Source organism: Podarcis liolepis (assembly GCF_965112155.1).
Source record: "Podarcis liolepis genome assembly, chromosome: 4".
Lineage (NCBI taxonomy): Eukaryota > Metazoa > Chordata > Lepidosauria > Squamata > Lacertidae > Podarcis > Podarcis liolepis.
The window spans coordinates 53,654,110-53,671,930 of NC_139558.1; the positions used below are offsets into that span (position 1 = coordinate 53,654,110).

The 17,821-nt window shown below is 39.3% G+C and overlaps 1 protein-coding gene across 3 annotated transcripts in view; it reads right to left on the minus strand.

Moving 5' to 3' along the window:
• Positions 1-351: 351 nt before the first annotated feature.
• DOP1B (DOP1 leucine zipper like protein B) overlaps positions 352-17,821 on the minus strand; it is a 64,666-nt gene continuing 47,196 nt past the window's right edge. For 2 of the 3 annotated variants that reach the window (XM_083500159.1, XM_083500160.1), the window contains exons 28-37: positions 16,347-16,429; positions 15,852-15,961; positions 15,004-15,150; positions 14,411-14,472; positions 14,129-14,257; positions 11,964-12,100; positions 9,434-9,489; positions 7,807-7,962; positions 5,793-5,925; positions 352-3,460 (exon numbers count right to left, since the gene is read on the minus strand). In XM_083500159.1, the coding sequence (XP_083356285.1) occupies positions 3,203-3,460; positions 5,793-5,925; positions 7,807-7,962; positions 9,434-9,489; positions 11,964-12,100; positions 14,129-14,257; positions 14,411-14,472; positions 15,004-15,150; positions 15,852-15,961; positions 16,347-16,429 (1,271 nt within the window). In that variant the 3' untranslated portion in view covers positions 352-3,202. Of the gene's footprint in view, positions 3,461-5,792; positions 5,926-7,806; positions 7,963-9,433; positions 9,490-11,963; positions 12,101-14,128; positions 14,258-14,410; positions 14,473-14,998; positions 15,151-15,851; positions 15,962-16,346; positions 16,430-17,821 lie in introns of all 3 variants that reach the window. The other variant, XR_014525393.1, reaches the window with a different exon arrangement.

The window sequence follows — 17,821 nt, forward strand, 5'->3', positions numbered from 1 at the left end:
CTCACTTTTTCTTCCTTGTCTGAAACTTATAAGCTCAATGCTGACCTTCAAATAATTATTTGGACTTTAGCCTGATATCAGGTAATAGTACTGAGCTATAAAACAGCAAATACATATAAAACAGCAAAATATACGGTACTCCCCCCCCATTTAACCCAAGAAATAAGGTGTTTGCTAATACTGCCAAACAAAAATTATTTTGAGAATCTTGGTTTTACAACTTGACTATTTTGTTATTTTACTGTTTTGTTGTTTATTTGCATTTATTGTTATTTAGAAAGGTGGAATGTAAGGATTAGAAATGAATAAAACTGCAAAATACAAGGAAAATTAACAGGAAAAAGACAAAGCTTTTGATGTTTCAAGAGGTATTTCAACACAATGTTTAATATGAAAGTTACATTCAATTACACAGTACAACTTTACACAGCAGCCATTCTCTCAGTTACTATATTAGACTCTTCTTTGGCAATACATTTTAAATACCACAAACGTCTCCTCAGTTTTTTTTAGTACTTTAAGGATGTTTTCTAAGGTGTACCAACTACAAAACTCATAATTTTAAAGCAACAATCAAATTTGCATTTTCTTTATATTTTATATCAGTAGTAGGAAAACAAATGTCAGTAGCAATATGAAAAATTATTCCCCAAATTAGCAAATACAAATATTTAAATCAATTTAACTAATGCAGCTGTAAGTTATGAACAGTAACTCAGAAACATTATAGTGGACCAGAGAATCACAAATCTAACTCCGTGTTGTTATTCCTATTCCCAAAATGGAATTATTTTTGCACAACAAGATGTGGGAAACTGGCCCTGAAGAAACAAAGGCAGAATGCTGTTTGTTACATTGAATGTGAACCTGCAGTATGTGATATTTAGTAGACATCAAGCAACAGCACTTCTAGTAGACAGGTTGATGCAATTTTGTAGAAAATTAAGAAAATGTTTAAATGGCATGAACTGATAAATAGGATAGTCCTCAGATGGTTTCAAAGAAAGGGATGGTTTCAAAGAAGAATGAAATTAGAAGAAAGCTTAGTGAGAGATGTAATCTTGATTGGTACAGCAAGTTACTAATTAAATGCCAAGTATCTACCTACTTCTGTGGGTTGAAAATGGTGTGAACTGTATTGTGAAATATCTGAGATTAGCTGCACTTCACAGTACTAGGACAAGAAAGATTTGCAAATGAAGACTTTTCTGTTTCCCTGAGTGCTGGCAACATTTGCTTAAAGTTTTGAAATTGTTTTAATATTCCAATGAACGCGTAATATTGAAGGGCAAGGTATACTTTAAAATGGATACACCACCTTCATACCTTTGATAAAGCAACTTATGAAATTAATTTACATTCAGATGAATTTAATTTCACATTCATAATGAGGGTTTAGCTTAGAAGCATAATTTCATCATCACTTTACCAAATATATTAACAAATGCTTATTTTAGTCCCTTTAACATAATTACAATAAAGCATGTAATGAATGTATCAGCATTTTATTTAGTATCAAAATGAATTCCGAAACCCCATTATTAATTGGCCAGTAGATAAGAGCACACAAATAGTCTACTATATAAAATGTTGAAAGAATGTTGTCAGAAACCTTTGTACTATACACCACGTGTTTTTGGTACTGGTGGGCAGTTTTCTAAAAAGTGACAACACTGAAATAAAGGAAAAAGGAAAACACCTCTTGGCTTTAATTATTCAAATCCAAGTGTTCCACAAAAATATTGCACACACACACAAAAAAACTTGCGGCACAATTCATCCATATACAGTACAAGTACTTTAAGCCCCATTGATTTCAGTGGAGAGATTTAAATAGATTAAAACATTTCCTACTGAAGGAAATGGGAAATAAAAGTGCTCAACTTTGGCTGGATTCTGCCCAGTCTTTTTTTTAGGAAGTGAAGGTGCTAGATATATCAATATTGTGGGGGAAAGGAAATACATGCTAAAGAAATAGTATTATTTACATTGACAGTTATAAAAATAGGAAAGCATAATATCCAATACATTTAAAGAACAGGCTAGCAATTCTGTTTATCTAGACTTCTTGTTTTAACACTTTTTCCAGTTGAAGCTAGCATGACACCCATCTAGCCAATACCCTTCACAAATCCTAGTCTGCTTGTGCATTACAAATGCTATGCCAGAAAAATGGCAGAACCAAAACCTTCTCCCTCGAATTACCGTAAATCACAACAAAAGCAGTTGTTTCCAGTCTTTTGCAACACTTTAAAAGAGGAAATATTTATCTGCGCAGATGTTTTAGTGCAGCACTGTAAAGTATTTGCTTAGAAAATTCAGTACCTCTAATGCTACATTTTATTATATATACATGCCTTTCAAGAATTGTGCAGTCCCTATGCACACAATTTTTAATGTTTTTCTCTCTTTTATTTTTAAAAAACAGATTTTATTGATTTTTTTAAAAAAAAATTCTAGGCCTAAACAATTCAGCAATAACTCAGCAAACTACAGAAGACAACAATGACTTTAAAACCAGTCAAATAAATTTCCAATAATTTCTTTTTTCCTTCTTAGTTGTATATATCCTATGCAAACATATCCCTTGTAACCTAAAATCTTATGAATCTTTACCAAAAAGCAATTTCCATTAAGATCAGCAAGGCCTACTCCATATGCTTGTAGGCTTAGGCTGTAAAGGCTACGGCAGAAGGATCACAGATATTCGTACAGCATGCTATTTTGTTTGCATCTGCTTACGACAGAGATGTTCAGAGGCAGGACTAAAATAACTTCAGAAGAGTGTTCCCGTCTGCCAACAAGCCTGTTATAAATATTCCGTGTTTATATCTTGATCCTGTCTTTAAAATTTCCTATGAATTATAGTCTTGTTCAGATTGATTTGCTATCTATTGCCTTCATTACATGAGGAACTAAAGTATGCTTGTTTTACTTTGGAAGTAAAACAAACAAACAAACAAAAATCATCTTAAGACATGTGCACATTTATAATGCTAATTTGCTTCCACAAAACCTGAGGCAACATGCCACTTATCAACAAGACATAGAACAGGCGAAAGATTACATCAGTAGGAAAAAACAAACTGAAGTAAAATCTGTCAACATTAAAATGTTTCATTCTCATATTTACATTTTTTCAATAGAATTGAAACTGAGTGGCAATTACAACCTTTGTATAATACAAGTACTTTAAAGCATATTAACTTTCCATATTTTCTATAAAGTCATGCTCCACACACTCTTCCAGTAGTTTCAGTGTCCTTGTTCCACTGCCAGTTGGATAGTCCAGTTTGAAATCCTTTGAGCTATGCGTATTCAGTGCCTTGCTGCTTTCAGTTTTAAAAGCACAGCTTAGTATTCTGAAGAATGGCATTAACTGTGTGATGCTCGAGATAGAACGAAGGTCCAAAAGAGGGAAGCTATAGTGCTTTGTTGCTCTCTCATTGGTAGTTTGATCCTGTAAGAACACAAAAAAATTAAAGTTGCAAATACACATTTACAGGAATTTTGTTTCGTATATAAACTGAAACATGTATTGAATACTGGGATTTTAATTTTAATTCAGCAGTTTTTAACATTGTACAATTAGTTTATTTTACCAAAGTTTAGATAACAGGTTTTTCAATTCCAACAATTCCAACCACTTTCCTTTTTTAGATTACAATCGTACCTTGGTTTTCGAACAGCTTAGTTGTGATTCGAGGACCCGATCCCCGCTTGGGGGAATGAAGACACGTGGACACAGTATATTAGGTTAATGGGCAAGAAAAGGCCACAACTTTATTGATTACAGCATGTGAGAAGGTATTGGCTTAGGCACTGGACCACAGCAAATTTGACTCCACCCACTCGGAGAGGGGTGAGTCTAATGAGGGGTTAACCACCAGTAGGGGGAGCCTGTTGATGCAAATACAACTATAAGCTCTCCCCTGATGTCACCGAGGGTTGTGCCATGACCCCCCCACCACACAGGGCATCGGACAGGATCCACGACCGCTGGATTCCTTTAACAGAATACCCATAAGTGAAGAGGTAGGCGATGGCCACACCTTGCCCTTCCATACACCATACACCAGAATGCCCCCTGCGTGACGCAGGAATTGTCTCCCGCTCACAGTCCCTCCCCTCCGGAAGGAGGAGAGGCTTTCTCAAACATTTTGGCTCCTGAACACCGCAAACCTGGAAGTGACTGTTCCGGTTTGCGAACTATTTTTGGAAGCCGAACGTCTGGTGGGGCTTCTGCAGCTTCCAATTGGCTGAAGGAGCAAAAAAGCGGCTTCCGGCACCGACCACCATGGGGCTCAGTTGTGCCCATGCCAGCGGAGTCGCTTCACGTGGCTAATTGAGGATGATATGGGAGTAATTACCCTCACAAAACTCCCCCAGGGCCGGGGGAGGCTAGCTTCACCCACAGATCGTGCAATACCTCCCACCCGTTCTGAAGCAATGAGGGGGGCAGAGGGCGCTGGGTGTTATGCACCGTGCATAATCGACAACTTTCCAAAGCCAAGGCCACAAGTGGAAGTACTCTTTTTAAGGTGATATTTGGACTTAATTAACAGGCATGCTCTGAATTAGGGGAGATAGAGACTGATTCAGTTGGCAGGTTGTCTTGAGGGCTAAGGTTTCGATCTGGAGAAGGACTTCTGTCACAATTGGAATGGTATGTGGGGGGGGGTGAGCCTCCATTTTTTACTCTCTTGATATAATTGCTGTTTTATTTGGCAAATCTCCCCCGAAGTGATAAATGATTTGAAAACGCAAGCGGGATTTAAAGACCATTTGATTATTTCTATGGGTTAACTAAAGGATGGAACTGTGTAGAATCTTGATTAGGATTTGGCAACGACCCTAATTGGAACAATAAAAAGAATTCTTGACTAGATTTATCAGGATTTTGGGAAGAATCTGCTCATTAACAGTTGGAGTGAGATCACAGTACAAAATCTTGGATATCTGCCCGGGGTTACTGGCGGGATGCCAGACTTCTTTGTCTTGGAGTGATGCACTGAAAATTACCCTTGTGTGCAGAAACGAAACCAACAGAGAGTTGCTGAGACTTTTGGATGACAACTGGTGGAAGTAAGAAGAAGCTCAGAAAATATTCTACACAGAATAACACAGGATTAACCCTCTTGCTAAATTAACGGATGGGCTATTTAAAGGCGAAAAAGTTGTTGGATTAGTGACTGACAAAATAAAATAAGGATTAACCCAAGAATTGTATTATTTGGACTAAGTTCTATTGCAGGACATTAGATCATTATGGCCCGAACCTCAGAGCATGGGAAGCCACACAAAGTTATGTGATTTGGTATGGAATAATTGGTTATTTTATTTGGATTATATTATAATTTGGAATTGTATTAATGTGGCCTATTGGATTGTATAAATAGAAAATTAATAAAAATATTATTTAAAAAAAACACAATTGGCTGAAGGAGCTTCCTGCAGCCAATCAGAAGCTGTGCTTTGGTTTCTGAACGTTTTGGAAGTCAAATGGACTTCCGGAACGGATTCCGTTCAGCTTCCAAGGTACGACTGTACTTCCCTTTTTTTACTATGCTTGGGCATAGATTGTGCTAGTTGCACCATATGCTAGGCCACTATTCTGACTTGGAAGGCTTATTTATATTGTTGTCATGGAAGAAGCATGATACAAATATACTATATAAAAATATAATCTGGACAGTCAGGACATTTAGGTTTCAAAATGTAGCTAGGTAATCCTTCTAAACAAACTATGAAATCATTAGAACTATGAAAACCAACTGAAATTTAGACTTTACCCCATATTTCCGCTTTATTAAGTCCACAATTCTGACAATATGCGGTTTGCATTCCTGGTGATTTTCCATTAGATCTGAGGATGTCGTGCTGTAAGCCTGTGTGTCCACCTCTGGAACAAAGGCCCACCTGTACCTGGAAACAAAAGCATTTTGATATCAGAAAGCATACACAGGAGGAAACTATTTTGAGAACATTGGTTAAGAAAGAAAAGAATAAACATTCTTGCCCAACTATTGTCAACAAGCAGCTTTATTTAAGGAGAAGGATGGTAGCTCAGCTCCCTCTTTTCCTGATTGTCATTTGGCAGAGCAGAACCTATATAGTGACATTTTCTCCACATTCATCCAGATATGCTTGTCATTTTGAGACGCTTTTCAGAAATTCTATTGTACTACAAGGACAACACTAATGTTTCGATTGGTTTCAAATACTGAAATGAAGCACCAATGTGCAAAATCTAGTTTGAGACTGCAGTAGTTACTTTGATGTAGCAGGCCTCATTTGTTTTCTGCAAGAGTGCTTAACCTGCAGCCTGGATGCAGCTGCCCAGCTATGGGAAATGGCCTGTCCGCCCCTACAGGCTTATCTGCTGATTTGATTGAGATAAAGTATTCTCCCTGATCTTTAGACGGCAATCTCTACAGACCAGCCAGAGTACTTTATCTCTTGATCTCAGGAAATAAGATCCCTCTGGCTGCTCTTTCAAGAGTAAAATGCAGTATTTCCCTTCAACCCAGCAATGGATGCGATATGCTGCCTTTTTACTTTGCACAGATGCTTTTGTGGTTAGAACCCCATTCTATGGGAAAACGTTGTCAATCAAGTTATGCCAGTTCACCACTGTTCTTTATGGCCCTTTCACTTAAGAAAACAATTTTATTCTGGGAAGCCACTCTCATGTAGAAAATTGTGAGGTTCTCTATACAGTCCTTGTATGTGACAAGTGTTAATGTCTATTCCACTGTGGTGAAAACCTATTCCTGGTTAAGGAATGAGTTAATGCTCCATAAGTTGGTAAAAAAAATGTGTTGTTTTCCCCCAGAATGCAGCTACAGACAACTTGTGACTGTCTTAGTCTTTGTGCTGTGCAGCCTTAGCATGTAGTTCTGGCCTATATCAGAAGCATTCTGCATGGAGAAATATTGTGGAGAAGAGACAGAAGACTGAAGTTGCAGGAGTTTGGTGGCCTTGGACTTGCTGAGAACTTTAAGCAAGGACTCTGAAAGCTGAAAACCTTCTCTGGGCTCAGAGAGAGAAGCCTTCTTGAAGTAACTGTGTATAGTGTGTTTTGTATTTAGTAAGTAAAACAACCTCAGTTACACTTTGGCTGCTGTGGGAAATTGAATCACTTTACTGAACTTCTGACAGCACAAAATCACCCAACAGGTTATTGGGCACAATCATTCAACTCGTTTCGGTTCAGCACACATGACCAATGGACAGCACCATCTCTCTTCTTTCACGCCATCAGGTGGGAGCAACTAATGTAGGTTTGGCAGTGAACTGTCAGGACATTAGTGGGGTACCTGTTCTTATTGCAGCACCATAAACTAAACTATCACACCATGAAGGCAAAAAGGCACCCACCACATTTTCTACTTATGAATTAAAAAATAATAACAAAATAACCGCAGGACTGCTTTGTATCTTGCAGATGAAGAGTGTACTCAGTTATCACATACAGCCACCAAAAGGGAGGTACCCAAAGAAACTAAACAAAATCAATAAGTGAAACACAGAAACCATCAATCCCCAGGAGTCAATAAACAAATCTATGCAGCAAAGAGAAGAAAGGCTTACTGAAAATGTGAAGTCTCCAGGTGGCAATGCGGCACTAGGAAGGCAGGATACAATCTGGCCTCCCTGCGTATGGATGGCTCACAAACAGAAAAAGGCCAGGGGGAAAATGCAGCAAAGGGATGTACAAGGGCTACCTGATGACCTTCACATGCTCTCATTTCTCAACATGCTGCACTATCTGACTGTCATAGGAATAAAAATAAGCATGCTTACATCTGAAACAATTGCATCTTGTCAGGTGGGAAAGAAAGTGCAGTGTCCAAGAATTTGCAGGCTGATAAATACAAGGAGAGCTCATTCTGCTGTATGTCACCAAGCAATGGGCCATTGCCCTCTGATGTTTTCTGTTTACTTATTTTACTGTTGTGCCTGTGAAATTAATCAATATGAAAATTAAGGAATGAAACACATACATAGCTAGCTACTCTTGGATTTTTAAAGAAAAGGTAAATGCTGAATAAGAGGCAAACCAAAAATGACTTACAAATTTATATCCTTGCAGTTATATCCCACCTTTCTTCTATCATGTACCTCAGGGACCCTGGTTTTTTTCTAGGAGGTCTCCCATCAGCCACTTACCAGAAACCTGTTTTAACTTCAGCAAGTTGGTCTTCATGTGCTTTCTTACCATATCCTGGGTGAAGCCCTGCCTAACAGGTGCATACGTATAGATCTGATGCCCTCTTATGGGAAAAAGGTGGGAGGTGATTTTAAAGGGGAAAATGGCATGCTAGGAAAAGGCCAAAGAGCTCCCTACTCAAAATCACAGTTGTTTTTCATAAAAGGAAAATGAGAGCTGGGACTTTGTGTGTAACCTGCAGCTTGCTTCTGCGAGGTAGCAGCTATTAGAAATGCTAGTTATGAAACAAATGTGCTACATCTGAAAAGACTTTGGAAGGTGGTTATCGAGGCCCCAGAGGTTATGCTCCACAGTGAAAGGTCCACTATGGCCTCAAATGTTTTCTCGAGGACTTTCTCCCATGTAAGCAAATAGTTGATATTCAAATAAAATGCTAAGCCAGAACAATTTATTGGCAATAACAGTATTCATTATAGCATTCAAATTTCTGATGATGTGAAATTTGCTGTTTTATCAAATATTCCAACCCATCCAGCAAAAAAGGGGCACATCACTATTCTATCCCACATATCTTACTTTTCAGCTTTCAGAAATACAACTTCCGAATAAGGAGCTATTCCACTACCAAATCTTTTGTGTATCTGAAAGCTTTGGCTTCTCTTTTCCTCCCTTAAAATTACTGGCCTGGTTTGAGACAAATGTTCATTCCCTGAAATATAAAAACTATGATCTGCATTTGTGAATGAGCCACCACAGTCTAGTAACACAGACAGAACTCTCAAAGTCATTTCAAGTACATTTCTTTTTCAATTTAGTCTGGCCACGCATGTCAGCTGTCATCAGGTGCTGAGTTATCATATGTTGAGGGAAAAATATATATAAATGCATTCGTGGACCAGCCCATTGTCTTCCCTACAATGATCCTCATCCTATTTTATTTGTGTAAAGCTGGGAACACAAATTACCTCACATCAGGGTCAGACTAACAATCCATCTAGCCCTGTATTGCATATTGAGGCTGAAAGTGGCTCTGCAGATTATCATCCCAATTATTTGCTATTTGATCCTTCTAACTGGAGATGCTAGGGACTGAACCAGACTTCTGCAAGGACAGCAAGAACTCTACCACTGAGCTATGGCTCTTTCCCAAAGCAAGCAGACTTATGAAACAGGTCACAAGGTCGCAAGCAACTACAACTGCCACACTGAATGGTCTCACCAAGGATCATCTGTTTATTATGTACAGCAAAAAATTCTTACTTTGCTGGTTCCTCCTCTTCAGCTAAATCTTCCTCTAGCTGTATAAATGCTTGAATCTGGGTAGCAGAATTGAAAGAAGAAACCAACAAGGTATTAATATATACAATTCAATATTAACTCAGCTTTACATTACATTATGCATATAGGAACTATCTCAAGACTCAACTGTCAACAGTTTACTGAAATTTCCTATTAGTTACACCAGCGGTGGGAAAACCTTTGGGCCTGGTGCGCTGGATTTTTATCTGCCCCCCGATAAAAGTCCTATAGGTCTGTTCATGTGGGTCATTCATTTTAACTTTTTCAATAGTGAGACGATTAACTTATTTAATTTGCTTGCTAGTGCTTTATTGCAAAACGGCTTCCTCAGCCATTCTATTTAGGGTTGTTTGACTAAAGTAAGAAGAAAGAGAAGTGCAAGATATAATGGAAATGACATATATATCTATATAATGGAAACAACCCTTTGAGGGCTGGCTTTTGGACCTATAAATTTGGTGCTACGTTTGGACTTAGATTAGGGTCTTATCTTTAGGGTTCAATCCTGGTGAAAATTTCGGCTTTTGGATTGAAAATCAGCTGATATTGTAAAACCTTACACTATAAATTTTCTTTTCTGCAATGTTACTCTTATTCTTCAACAAATAACTCTTTACTTTACTCTTGATTAGGAACTGCTGATTAACTGGGCTACTCCATTTCCCCTCAAAGCCTAGAGTCTACAAGTCTGGCGGTCTAGAGAGCTACCTACACAGGAATCTATTATGCTTCTGCTAAAATAAGGCACCTTCCTAGAAGGGCAAGGCCTCAAATTATGTTTCTTTACTGCTTAGCATTGAGTTCTGTGAAGTAGATTGATCTGCTCTAGCATGAAATTGAGGCATCTGTTCATAGTCTGCATTTTAATCAAGGCTTATATTTTGATCAGATACCTGTATTCTTAAAATGAGCTTAAAATATATTTTAAAATATCTGTATCTCTCATGCCAGGCAGTGAGTGCATCGGCAGATGTGCTCATCTTAAAGAGGGCCCCTGGTTTATTGCGGTCATAAAAAGGCTGAGAAGCGAGGTCACTGACCTTACAAATTACAGAATAAACAAGTTGCAAAAACAATTATTATGCCTCCCATTTGAGACTTAAGCCAAACGGTAAATTGAAGAAGTTGCTTTTAGAACAGCAGCTGTTTCAGCAGCAAAAGGGGGGCTGTAAACTAAGAGGCTTCTCTCGGAAGTTGCTTTTGGAAACTGTTTTTTTACTAAGTTCCCTTTCTTCTAAAAATCTATATATATTAATGTATTAAATATATTGGCTTAAATGTAATTATGCAAAGGATTTAGAAAGCAAGAAATTTAGATGTTAGATTCTTATTTCATAGAGACATAGAGTCCTAGAGTTGGAAGAGACCACAGACCCATGCCAAGCGGGAAGCACTATTGGAGCACTCCTGACATATGGTTGCCGGGCCTCTGTTTAAAATGAAATTAAAAACCATCTGGTTTGTAGGGAATAGGGAAAGAGGGGCCAAAGGTTATCTGGTAATTAAGGTGCCTTGTAGAGGTTAATGGCTACTTGTTTGCCATTTATAAATAGAAGAAAATATAGCTCTCTGTCTCCCATAAAAGGTAATAGGAAATGGGTGTATCTTTTATGATTGGTTCTAGCAATCAGCCAATAGGAAATTCAACCAGACTGATTGGACAGAGGCAGCCAAAGGAGGAGCAAGGGGACTGGGCTGAGGGAATATAAGTGCTGGCCATGAGGGCTGGAAGCCAGAGCATTGGTAACCATATACCACTGTGTCTCTCGTTTATTTGTCTGACAAATAAATAATTATTTTAATTTCTCTATTGCTGCGTTGAATATTTCATTCCAGCTAAGCGTTAACCACAAGCAGGGTGCTACATAATGATATGTGGGAAGGTTCATTTTGCTTAGTGCTGGGTTTTGGTGTGCAAAGCCTCTTTAGGCCAAGCCCCATCCTTATTTGCCCCAGATATGATGCCAGGTATGATGTCAGGTATGATGTCAGGGACGTAGGTGGCGCTGTGGGTTAAACCACAGAGCCTAGGGCTTGCGAATCAGAAGGTCAGCGGTTCAAATCCCTGTGAAGGGGTGAGCTCCCGTTGCTCGGTCCCTGCTCCTGCCAACCTAGCAGTTTGAAAGCACGCCAGTGCAAGTAGATAAATAGGTACCGGTCCAGCGGGAAGATAAACAACGTTTCCGTGCGCTGCCCTGGTTCGCTAGAAGCGGCTTAGTCATGCTGGCCACATGACCCAGAAGCTGTACACCAGCTCCCTCAGCCAATAAAGCGAGATGAGCACTGCAACCCCAGAGTTGTCCACAACTGGACCTAATGGTCAGGGGTCCCTTTTTATGATGTCAGCTGTAGGGTGGGTGGCCATGGCTTCCTACAAATGGGCTTGCAAGCTGAATGCCAAGACCTGGGGGGCCAAGTATGGACTATAGAATGGAGGTTCCCCTGAGATTTTGAAGGCTATTGTCTCATCTTGTTTCTAAGGACCATTTACCAGCTCTGTCACCATGATCGGCCATAATGAAGTTAGGTGCTGAGGGGAAATTCTTAGCAAAAGAACCCTGAAGAACAGAAACATCTGGGCAGCTACTACAGAAGTTTGTCCAACACGCAGGTTGTCAGTCAGTCGCTCTAGAATAAAATTTACAAAAAGATTTAAGACACTTTTATATTGAACTGTAATGAATCAGGAGCGCTAAAACGTATCTGGCTGGCTTAGTTATATCATCCTGGGACTGATCGAGCTTCTTAACCATTGGAAAATTATTACACTTATGAACTAGGATAACAATTACAGTTGCAAAATAATGTCAAACTGCATAATATGATCATAATGCTCAGTCCCAGTTAGTAACCTGGCAGCCATATTCGGCACTAATACAAAAGAGTCTTCAGAAGGCAGCCCACAAGGAATACCAGTTGCCCACTCAAAATGTGTCCAAGAATCGACAGACGCAGCAGTGGCGAAAAAGAAGGCAAAGTTTATTGCTGAGCAATAAAGACCCAGTGGAATATTTTCCAGAGCCTGGGTCCCGGAGCCCCTTGGGCATTGGGTTTATATACCTGATTACAAACAGTGCTATTATATTGCAGCAAAATCAAGCCAATGAGCGGGGCAAGAGCCCTTCCTATGCCCATGTAAAGAATACTTCTGCTTTTCCATATTGTGCATCATGATGCCCTTTACCCTAATTTTCAGCTATAAAGAGGAAAAGAAACCTATTTGACAGTTGAAGCCTGAGTAACCCACCCCCCATCTGTTATTGGGCTAGAACATTGCATTCTGTGGCAGACTTCTCTTTCCTGTCCCCCATCTCACGAGCATGAGAAACAGTCTGGGGAAGGTTCCCTATAGAAAAATGCCAACACATCAGATTTATCGTTGCCTTCAAGCACAATAGCCGGCCAGAGAGAAATAGGCCAAAGGTAGACTTTGGATTCCTGAGATTTAGCCACTTGTAGCCCTACTGAAGCCTTAGTGATTTAAGCATCATTAGGATACATGGATATATAGAAATCATCATTAGGATACATGGTTATATAGAAATCATAAAGGTAAAATTCTCCCAGGTGGTCTTGCCACAAGGCTAGGGTCACAGCTAGTATACCAGTCTAAGCAGGTTGAAGGAACCTTGTGCTCCAGAAGCAACTTGTGCCTTTAGTGATGGACCAAGGATCATCCTTAAGCTGCAGACTTGTCCCTCCAGGGTGTGCAAGGCTGTCTAACATAGGACAAACACCTCTCCCTTGAGCAGAAGAATCACTGATCCACATTACCTCTGTTTTGTCTGGACTGAGCTTGGGTTTATTGGCCCTTATCCAGTGTATTAGTGAAAATATAAGCACTGATTTAGTACTTCCACTGCTTTACTCAGATTTGATGAAAATGGGACTAAGAGATGGGTCCCACTGGTTTATTGATGACAGCTCATCCCAAACCTCCAGAAGACCTCACTCAGTGGTTTCGTGCAGATATGAAATAGAATTGGGGACGAGGGAGAAACATGCTTGACCCCTTACTAAGGGGTGGAAGACTATTCCCCCAGAACCACCTCCAGAGATTGCCTATCTAGATAGGGATGGAACTGCTGCAACACAGTGTCTCCAATTTCCACTCCAGTCAGACTATTCTGAAGGGTATAGAGCTCTGTCTCTAAAATCAGAAGATGAATTTGCATCCCTCAGATTTAGAGAAAACTCAACAGACCCTCATTCTGTGAGCAATGCACCTCACTGCCAACTTGGAACCTTCACTTGGCTCCATTCATCTGTAATATCAAACCATAATTTGGCTTTTGCATAAGCAAGCATCAGGCTCATTTCCCCTCCCCGTCCCCCTTCTTGCATGCTCCAATGCCCTCCCCTGCATGGCAGATCATAGTTTGTTGTTGCATTTTAACTGGCAAACTATGCTTTGTGATTGCCCTCCAAATCAGAATTTCAAACCTGTTTTATCCTGATTTGCAGTTCTGCTTTCCATTTCATATGATTTGGTGTAAAAGAGGAAGTGCAGGAGGATATGATTCTGTGGATTGTTTATTTAACACAATGGTTTGTTGTTGTTAAACGAACTGAGCCTATGTGTATGCAATGCTTCTTAAAAGATGCATTCACATCTTTTACTGGACATCTGTGAACAATGCAAACTTTAACACTCACCTTGTATTAAAGGAAGGTAAAGGTGATATTGATCAATTTCTCCACTGAAAACCGCAAAGGCCTGACGCTTTAACAACATCGCCTTTTGCTCAAAACTTGGAAAAAGTTTTAAAGAACTGCTCTGCATAGCTGTAATCAAGAACAAGAATTGCTATTAACATCAAGTTGCTTTTATATATAAAAACAGCTGCTACCTTGATAAAAAGTTTAATTGGTTGTTTTCTTCTTGATTTGAACTTTCTATTAAAAGTAATGGGATAATAATTATGAAAAAATACTTACTCATCAAATCTTTAAACATAGTTTTCTCATGTGTCAGAAGATGATCGATAATGGCTCGCCAACTGAAGAAATTTAACAATTAAGTAAAGTTTAGTGTAATTTAAGTTTAAATCCTCTAGCACCTTGTGTGAAGCAAACACAAAGGAAGATGACATTTCTTTCAAAGTCAACCAGGTGCTGGGCAGTAAAATTGTGCAAATCTTGTGATTAGTTTATGATGAATGTAGACACTGACAACTCCAAGCTGCACAGTTTATCACAATTTCCTACACATGACAGTCTAACTTCTCTTTAGAAAATTTCATATTGATATTGAAACAGTCCTGAGGGACTTTAGTTTTTTACCATGCCTTGCACATCTTTAAAATAATGTATTAGAATAGATGCAGATGTATTGTAATCAAAGTTTCAGTTAAAAATACTCTCTCAACACAGTGACGATAACCTGCTCTTTTTCTGAATGAAATCACTGGAAAATTAGCAACTTTAGAGAGATTCCAAATTAAAAGTACAACTTCATTGTAATCTATTGGAGTTTATCCATTTGTACATTCAGAAGCCAACAACAAGACTGCCCGAGTCATACACCTTACTGAATGCATGAAGTATCCATCTGGAAGAAAGCTGGATCCATATATAGTTCTAAGACATCTTTCTTCCATGCGCGCTTGGTATAAGCATAGCCACTTAAAGAACTGAGCAACTGTGTACTAGCACGAAAGCTAGGAAGATTGTAGGCACTGTAAACAAACACACACAACAGACAAATCACTTACTTTCCAAATATGTATGTCACTCACATGCTCCCAAAACTGACAGACTTCATAGCAACATTCTACTTTAACCTTGTTGATATTCAATAAGATAATTATTGATTGAACAAAAAATTATGTTAGTTGCAAGGAAAATTAATGTGTTATCTTTTCCAAGCTCAGATCTGGAGTCAGTACCACCAGCAAGCAGAGGAACCCTATCATGGCTGATAAATTATTATGTTCTTCTTTTGACATTTCTAACCTCTGGCAATAAGATTGCTGCTTTGCTGATTTGTATTCAAGGAGCAACCTTAAGCCAAGTCATATCTTGTAAGTCAGGACTGTCAACTGGAGAGGAGTACCTGTTTCCATAGTTGAACCTGAATTCTCATTGTACCCTCCCAAATTTCCACATACTTCCATGCCAGTCAAGCATCCATTTCCCCACCATCAGAAAAAAAGCATCACAATTACTATGCTCTCGACTCGTTTCAATAAGGAAACGTGTGCTATCTTGGCAGTAGGCGGCAATCACTTAATACTTGGCAGATCTATGAAGATTACAAAATAACAGTCTTGGAAGAGCTTTGACCTTGAAGCAAGGAATCTGCCCAAGTTAGGTCCCCAAGTATGGTGCGTATATTGCATGAGTTATATATAGGTGATGTAAGGAAAAATTTATTTACCTGTGATTGCGTAAGTAAGGAAACACATAATACAGCAAACGTGAGATCAAAGGCACTGCTTTCTCTTTTTCATCACTCCGGTAAACCATATCCAGCAGAGAAGCAAGAACCTATGGAGAAAGAACGTTCCATTTAAAAAAGAACAGCTCTTCTGATTTCATAGTAATCCTGAAAATTGTGAAGTGTCACATTTCCAAAACAAAATAAAAAAATTCCTTCCAGTAGCACCTTAGAGACCAACTAAGTTTGTTATTGGTATGAGCTTCCGTGTGCATGCACACTTCTTCAGATAGATTTCCAAAACATTAGCAATGCAACTGATGCATCCCCCTTTCCCTCCTCCATGGCTGGCTTAACGCTGTATGCTCAAGCAGCACTGCCTGTTAATGGAGGGTCAGTGAACATGCAGAGCTTTCACTTATGGAACATATATATAGGAAGGATAGTGGCTATAGAGCGGTTTCCCTCTCAGAGTAAAAAGAAATCAGGACTCACCTCTGCAAGGATAGAGAGGGCCTGAACACTGTAGACGGATGGGGCAGAGGCAGAGACCATTGAAGAAGGTACTGCTGATGTATCTGTAGAAGAAGGAACATTTTTTTCATGCCCTCCCTTAAACATTTCCCCATTAGTAGTGGGTGGTTTTTTGGGGGCGGGGGGAGACCGATGGTTAGAAAGTTGTTCTGAAGACATTGGTCAAGACTTATCTAGTCTGAATGTCTAGCCACATGCCTTTAAAACCAGCAAATGAGCCTGTTCTTCACCAAACAGAAGGCAACAAGCATTCAGAACCCAGTGTGGGGCATTAGAAGCAAATAAAGGATTGAGTACTCCTGGGTCCTCAATGGCTTTCCTGCTCTAAAGTTCAACCTCATGGCTTTGCTTTCCCCCCCTTAAACACATTAGCATTTATTGTGTAGTTAGAACTACAAAGACCCCAAGCTGCTTTTCCTTATGGAAAAAACAGCTGCTGGGGGCTCTTTATATATGCACACAAAATGCAATGTGTTGCCAGTCCCTGAATTTAGCAGTTTAAAATGCCCTTTAAAGGGAAGCTGCCGGTGCCATCCCCATTTTCTTTTTGGCACCAAGTGAAAACCTTCTCAATTATATTGGCCTTTTAGCGATCCATTTTATGTTTTATTTTTGCAAGTCACATATTTTGGCTGAAGACTAGCTGATAAATCAAGTAAATTATTTAAGAAAGAAGTTCTATAATGGAAGGAAGAAAGTTGCTGCATATTTGTGTCATCAAATGCTTGCACAATTCTGAGGAGACTTCACCTCTTAAAGTGTTTCAACCTGACTTGGGAATATCAGTCCATTTATCTTCTACTGATTCTATAACTAATTTATCTTCAAAAGTCACACACACACACACACACACACACACACACACACACCTCTCCAGCTTTGCTAACCTAATGACTTTTACTGTTTCCTTGTTCCTATTATCTACCTTCTAAAGAGTCTGTGTGCTGTGGTCAGTACTCAAGGGGCAGACAGATATGAAAAGGCATATTTGAAGCATCTCTGCCCCACCTTAAGCCAAAAATAGGGTTCCAGAGGGGCTTACAAAGATTAGTAATAAGACAGCCCCTCCCTTCAAGCTCACAGTCCCAAAGGCATGGGACACACATGGAAAAATGAATGGGGAGAGAGGAGGGGGAAAGGGAATCTTAGGTATTACTTCTCAAAGTCACATATCTTACAGTAACCATGTGGGACGGAAATAGTTCAAGTAACTTGACTGAATGAATGTCTCTAGGGAACAACTGGGGAAGAGCTAAAGGCAACTGCTTTCAGCAGATGTGATGGAAAAGCTCTGCTGTTTCTCCTCTCCAGTTCTATATTATCAGTTATCTAGCTAAATGAATTTGTGCTCCAAAATGGAAGCTGGTGGAAGAGCATTGTGTGAAACCTAAACATTCCTTATATGGCCAGTGTTTTAGAATTGCCCGATCCTACTT